This window comes from Dreissena polymorpha, chromosome 3 (genome assembly GCF_020536995.1).
Source record: "Dreissena polymorpha isolate Duluth1 chromosome 3, UMN_Dpol_1.0, whole genome shotgun sequence".
Lineage (NCBI taxonomy): Eukaryota > Metazoa > Mollusca > Bivalvia > Myida > Dreissenidae > Dreissena > Dreissena polymorpha.
In genome coordinates, this window is record NC_068357.1 from 30,224,605 (window position 1) to 30,231,804 (window position 7,200).

Consider the following 7,200-nt stretch of genomic DNA (forward strand, 5'->3'; position numbering starts at 1 on the left):
AGATACTAGTTCTTACGTGTTTTGATTTTTGTTTGTACTTTTGTCGTTCCCTGTTCTCGGGGAAATGATTTTAACATGGGCGCCATTGATTCATCGGATCACACACGGCATACCCATATCATTATATAAAAAACACGTTCTGCGCGTCCTTAAATTCGTCGTCCGAAGTCGGAAAACGTATTGCCCTGTATATTTTGTCAAATAAAGCGTCAGTCGCTGCAATTGTCTGTTTACTCGTCAAAATTGTTAAGGTCGTCGATAGCTAAAGAAACTTCAGCGTACAGTTTATTTAGTATTGACAGACCTGTACAAAGTCGCGCCAGTCGAAAATCATAAAAAGCGACATTTAAAGTTATGGTAGCCAGAACTAGGTCGTCGATGGTGTACATGTATGTTGACATCGACAGTATTTTGTCAGGAGCAATCGCCGCCATATTGGATTTTGATCATTTTCTTTTGAAAATAAAATGAATTATAGTAAAGTAAAATCTTCTTTTCGCGGTCGTAATATGTTAAAATTCGCATACTGCGTAAAATTGAATGTAGGCATATGGTGATATTTTTACTTGTTTTACAGTTTGTGTGTGAATTTTTTAAAGACTATTTTGCGTACCAGAACAAATACATGTATATCACTACGCATGGTTACATTTGTTAGATTTTAAGCGCTTTTATGACTGAATTAAAATTATTGTTAAGGTTATTAGATCTATTTATGTTAAATGTCACGTTGAAAAAATCAAATGGGATAAATAGAATACTAGGATTAGCGTTGAATACAGACAAGTTTATGTTGCTCGGCTCGAACACCGAAAGCGCTCGCCAAGGCTCGCGCTTCCGGCGTTCTAAGCCTCGCAACATAAACTTCTCTGTATTCAACGCTAACCTAGTATTCTCTATATATGCTATTTGTTGATTTAAACTAGGCATTATAACATTAGTTCATTGCACTCATTAGGTACTGTTTATGAATACGATGAATACTGAAACACCAGCGATATTATCAGGAGATAAACTGTTTTGCAATATTGCATTGTAAACAACAACAAATGAACATTGCAAAACAACATAACATTATTAAAGCTGTCATAATCACATAGGAACGGTAAAGTGACGTAGTTATGGTTTAAACCAGTTTTAGGTGGAGTATCGATGACTATTATATGTAAATAAGAATAATTATCAGCTAATAAATATTCATGATATTTATGACATTGTTTCTTAAAACAGAATATTTTGTTCAACGCTCGACAATACTACGTACGTTTAGTAGTAATATCGCTATAAATAAATATGTTTCAAATCGATACGAAAATGCTGTATGGATAAAGGTGCAGTTTTGGTGTATCGTTAAGAAATAAGCGAGTCTTCACACAACTAAGCACAAAACACAACACGTTTTGCATTGGGCAAGGCTTGCGATCAGTTTATTGACATTGACAACACACGTCCACGAATATTACATATTCGTATCATATAACAATCAAGTACAATCGTAGTACAAACATGACAGGACAATTTTCGATCTATAAATTATATCACAAAGTATAACTATCACTTTTTATACATCACTTCTAGTTTTGTGTCCTTAATTGGTGTTTTCAAGGCCAGGTTAAAAACCAGAGATAAAAATTCATCAGAAGCCCAATGTAAAATAACTCTGGAAAACTGTACCTGAAAACATCCAATATTAACATGTAACTAAACATTATGTAACACAAACATAACATGTCATTTGAGCCAATTTACTACTAATGCGGTTCGAATTTAAAAAAGTAAAAGTTTACTGATCGAAGTCTAGCGTAGAACTGACCAAACAATGCACACCCCGTGCATATTCCCGCCTATGTCCACCTGAGTGACCATCACTCACGTGACACCCACACGCATGAACGAACCGCACTGTTTTGTGCGGTGCGTTATGTTTAGACATACGTTCTGTGCTATACTCCGTAACGCACAGAACTGAAAAGTCTTCACACAACTAAGCACAAAACACAACACGTTTTGCATTGGGCAAGGCTTGCGATAGAACAAAAACAAAGGTTAGTAAGGTTTTAAATTCGAACCGCAATTCAATTATAATTTCAATTGTCTAGTGATAAATAGCTTTTTGTCTAGAGAATCATCAATGTACCCATCTTTATCCCTATCAGACTTCCATCGACCATGTCGCTTCAAACATCTCTCAGACACACCCTCTGCGTTAGCCGCCGCAGTGGCTCCGCTTGCTCTCAAAGAATGTAGGCCCAAGTTTGCAAGGGGTGCAACAATTTTTAATTTGGAAACAATACACTCTTTAGCCCGTGTGTAACTTAATTTTTTATCTTTAGATAACAAAAAACATCGTTGACCTGACCTACATGCTGGTCTAAATACATACATTTCGGACTTAATAGACAAAAACGCACTGTCAAAATACCTAAGCAACATTGACACAGGACAAGCAGACGTTTCCCCTTTTGAAATAACGATTTCTCTCCCTTTCCTATAAATATCAGTTTTACTCTTTCTAATGAAAAGCTTAATATGATCATCAAAAAACGAAACATCGCAGCATCTTAGACTACTGACTTCATCGAATCTTAAAAAACCTGCGTATGACAATAATATCATGGATAAATCTCGAAGAACAATTACATCGTTCGAATCTGAAAACATGTCACACTAACTTATTAGTGATTTTGTATCAACGATGTCCTTCTTTGTGACGGGTCTAGAGTTGACGCGTTTTGCACACTCTAACATGGACTTCACTATTTGATTGTCTGTAGGATCTTGTAAATCGTTTATGTTGTGATACCACTTAATACCATAGAACGCTGCAGAAACAACGCTGTCCGATTTTCCGGCGTCAATTAAATTTGACAAATACAAAGCAACGTGAATAGCATGCGCCGGTAGAGTTGAAAATTGTTTATCGGCACAAAAAGTTTTGAATAATTTCACCTGGTAAGAATATTTAGAAACTGTTGTTTCCGCTCTAGAGTCCAACAAATGTCCCGCCATACGTGTAATAACGTTGTCCTGATCGTCCACATACTCGCCCGCTTCATCGAACTTCCTCTTTAAAGTAGCCTTTAAACCAACATCTGCAAACAATATGCAAACATGAAAATCCTACACAGATTCTATTTAATTACTCGTTAAACTTCTCATTTACTTAGTTCGCCAATCAAATCTCAAGGCTAACATTCTAAATGGTAAATGCTCATTACCAAACAACCCGTTATTTCCTCTACCTGGGTTTATTACACCAGTTTGTGGTAAGATGTACACATCTTTAACATTTTTGCTATATCCACCCTTCCCATCTGTAATCAAAGGCCAGAAAGCTGCGGATTCCCACTCGGGAACAACTAAAGTACCGACACATTCATCGTGCTCCATTTTCTTAAAACACTTAACACTGACCTGAGGTGGAGGAACCAGCCAATTGTTAAAACATGACCAACTTTGGGTGAAACAGTTCACAGCCTCAGTTCCAGGTACCCACCATTTCGAATTAAACCGTGCACATTTGTTGTTATAATGTGTAGCAAAACGATCAATCGTATGCGGACCCCATTTTACATCTAATAAAGAGAATATAGATTCTTGAATGGACCAATCGTCGCAATCTTGATATCTACTAAGCTGATCAGCAATAGTATTATCTTTCCGCGGTATCCATATCACAGATAAATTAATATTGTACAAACTACAAATTCTGTGAACATCTAAACATTTACAATGTAACTCATCTACATTACCTCCTGAGTGAAAATTATACAATACGTTCTTATTATCAGAATATAACATGACATTTTTGTTTTGTAGAATCACAACGTTACTTTTAATAACTCTATAAGCAGCTTCGAGTTCTCTCCAAGTAGAACTAGCAACTGACTCTTGCTCTGTCCATGACCCGTATACCTGTGTGCCTGTTACTATGTGTTCACTTCCGGAAGCCATTGTATTAACCATCTCACATCTGAGAGCAACTTTACCCGAGTGTTCACTTCCGGAAACTACTGTATTTACCTGTCCACCTTTGAGAACAACTTTGCTCATGTGCTCACTTCCGGGAGCAACTGTGTTTACCAGCTTATCTGTGAGAGCAACCTTGCTTACGTGCTCACTTCCGGGAGCCACCATATTAACATGTTCACCTCTGATATTATCTAGGTGCACGTACTCACTTCCGGGAGTCAATGCATTTACTTGCTCGAGAGTAATCATATCTAGATACTCAACACCAGGTACAAAAGAATTTACCTGCTCCTGCCCGGGAGCTGCATACATCAAATCTATGGGTGAAATCCTGCCACCAGATATAATTTCTGCCCGATTGCTAGAAACATAACCTCCGTACCCAACAGAACTTGCGTCTGTGAAAACACATAAATCGACTGCTTTTTCTTGTGATAAACTTTTACCTTCTGAATTTAAGCTTCTAACATTGTCTAACCAAAACTGAAGCTCCTTTGCCGCTTCTAAACTAACCATAACACGAGCCTTCCAACTGGCTCGAGATAAAATACACTTGTACATATACCTTGTCATACGGCATACAACACTCCCTAGTACGCTTTTTAATGATACTATTTGTCCTACAACGCCGGCTAATACACGCACGTGTAATAAGCAACTATCGTCTTTCAACGACTGAAACAACGCGGACTTAATGGCGATTTCCAGCCTACAAATTCTTTCTTCTGTAATATATAGCCGATCTAGACAAAAGTCTAACTTATGCCCCAGCCAAATGGCATGCAAATTAGGTTTCCAAATGCATTTATCTTCTGCCAACAAAAAACCTGTATCTAGTAAAGTCTGCCTTACATAATAACTAGTCTGCACAGCTTTATCGAAAGAATTATCTCCTCCTATACCGTCGTCTAAAAACATTATAACTTTAAAACCGAGTGACCTCCAGTGTCTAATCAAAACTCTGAGAACCTTTGTGAATATGTGTCCCGCCGAACTAATTCCAAACGCTAAAGAATTATAGACGTAATATTTAACGTCACCGTCAACAATCCAACTGAACCCTAAATAAGTTGTATGTTCTGCAAAAATATCTATGTGGTGATAAGCTCCTTTCAAATCAAACGTGAACATAAAAGTACCTTTATCAAAAAGGTTTTGTGCAATATTTATGTCATCGAATTTTATTTTTGAACAGATATAAACATGGATTTATGTGCCGACAATCCAAAACAAGCCTAGGTTTTCCGCTACGATTATAGGCAACCGTTAAACGATTCACAACATGAGGTTGTTCACAAACCTCAGAAATTACACCTTTTTGAATCAAACTGTTTATCTCTTTACTCACAAAATCGGGATTTTCACGTGCTGACTTATTATTTTTAAGGAATACCTGTTCCGGAATAACCTTGAAGGGCAATTTGTAGCCGAAACGTATAACGTTTAAGATATAAACATCGTCTGTTATTTCTACCCACCTTTGAATACAATTTCTTAAACGCCCTACTGGTGATGCTCTTTCGTCAGAAAAACTAGGAAATATATTGTGCTTACTATCATGCACCAATTCTGACTCACCTTGCAAACTTCCGGTTGCTATATGAACGTCCTTTGATATATTTATACATTCTAATTCTGCACAATATGATAAGCTACTTATCTTGTTATTCATTGCAACGGGCTGCGGACATTCGTTTTTCCAGTGGCCCGGTTTACCACACATGAAGCACAAGCCTGTCCGAGACCTAACGAAACCCGTCTGCGCAGACGCCCCATGAACAGTCGACCCTTCCGGACGGCGATATGGCCAGTTTCGACGCGGCTTCTTCCCCTTGTCAGATTTCGTTTTACGGATAGCGCGCGCCTCCGCCTTTTGGATGCGTTTTTCATCCTCGCTGTCACTGGCGATGGGATTAGTAGTATACTCATTTACCACACGCCAGCCTAGCTCTGACGTGTCTGCCATCAAGATGAGTTTTTGTCTCTGGCGTAGAGCCTTTTCCGCTAAATAAGCAGAGAAAAAATATTTTTATATAATAATGCGCATCAAAATAGAAACGCAAGACACACACCCGTAACACATGTTGCTATGTGTTTATATAACAAATTTATTCGAATAATTTACCTTCGATTAGAGCTTCTTTTGCGGATTGAATGTTGTTTGAATCAATTGCTGTGCTTGCAATATCAATGTTTTCCAAGATTTTGGCATTGTTATTGTACTGCTCTTCATTACTTTTTCGTTTAAACTTTGGAACGTCTAAAAACGAACATTGTGATTTTCCACTTATCTTATTTATCATGCCGCTAATGCTGCTCAATAACGCGTCGTTGTTGGATTGTACTGCATCCTTTATTCTCTCTTCTATGTAGCCCTTCATGCTTGACGACTCGCTTGTCTCCATTGTTGAACACGACGTGTGATTTGTACACGCATACAAGTTTACTGATCGAAGTCTAGCGTAGAACTGACCAAACAATGCACACCCCGTGCATATTCCCGCCTATGTCCACCTGAGTGACCATCACTCACGTGACACCCACACGCATGAACGAACCGCACTGTTTTGTGCGGTGCGTTATGTTTAGACATACGTTCTGTGCTATACTCCGTAACGCACAGAACTGAAAATGTTTAAGGCGTAATTCAAATCGCACTGGGAACGTGCATCGAAAGAATAGTTTTGGTGGTGTATACATGTGTTTGGTAATTAAAAAGATTAATGATTGTATCGAGGTATCATTGTTATTAGATAAATATATCCGTTTGTTTAATACTAAGATACGAAATATTAAAACGTAATTGTACAATACTGCCTAATATCATTTTTACTAGCTGTACAACGGTTTAGTGCTGTTTTTTTTAAATCTAATTTTGATTTAAATTTAAATCTCTTGTCAAATTCGTCATAGCAACAGAAGTGAACATTAGTAGCAGCAACTGCTAATATTACCGATAGTACTCACCCGACTTTGACGTTTCTCAGTCATATTGAGCCAATCTGAATATCAGAAATTGTATCTTAGGTACTTATTAAATCTACCAGACATTGAATTGGGTCATCTTGGTTAAAACGTTATTATCAAATTCAGAACATTTGCAATTTTAAGTTTTGCTTTCCTAGTTTCCAGGCAAATTCAGGAAAATGTGATAAGAGTCCAGGTCTTGCTTTCATATCTCATGACATACCTTATTGTTTATTTCATACATGCATTCATCTAAGATTA

General features: G+C 37.5%; 1 protein-coding gene across 2 annotated transcripts; it reads right to left on the reverse strand.

Moving 5' to 3' along the window:
* Nucleotides 1–1,398: 1,398 nt before the first annotated feature.
* Nucleotides 1,399–6,548, reverse strand: LOC127873650 (uncharacterized). Of its 2 annotated transcripts, none has more exons than XM_052417535.1 (2): nucleotides 6,098–6,548; nucleotides 1,399–5,976 (listed from the first exon to the last, which is right to left on the reverse strand). In XM_052417535.1, the coding sequence occupies exon 2, from the start codon at nucleotides 5,101–5,103 to the stop codon at nucleotides 3,160–3,162; it is 1,944 nt and encodes a 647-aa protein (XP_052273495.1). In that variant the 5' UTR covers nucleotides 5,104–5,976; nucleotides 6,098–6,548; the 3' UTR covers nucleotides 1,399–3,159. The 2 variants fall into 2 exon arrangements, with proteins under 2 accessions (XP_052273495.1, XP_052273496.1); XM_052417536.1 differs by having other exon boundaries at nucleotides 6,098–6,535.
* Between the last annotated feature and the right edge of the window lie 652 nt (nucleotides 6,549–7,200).

What these genes read in the sequence shown, in the direction of transcription:
- LOC127873650 (XM_052417535.1), bottom strand. Translation starts at nt 5,103, where the DNA reads ATGTTCACGTTTGATTTGAAAGGAGCTTATCACCACATAGATATTTTT.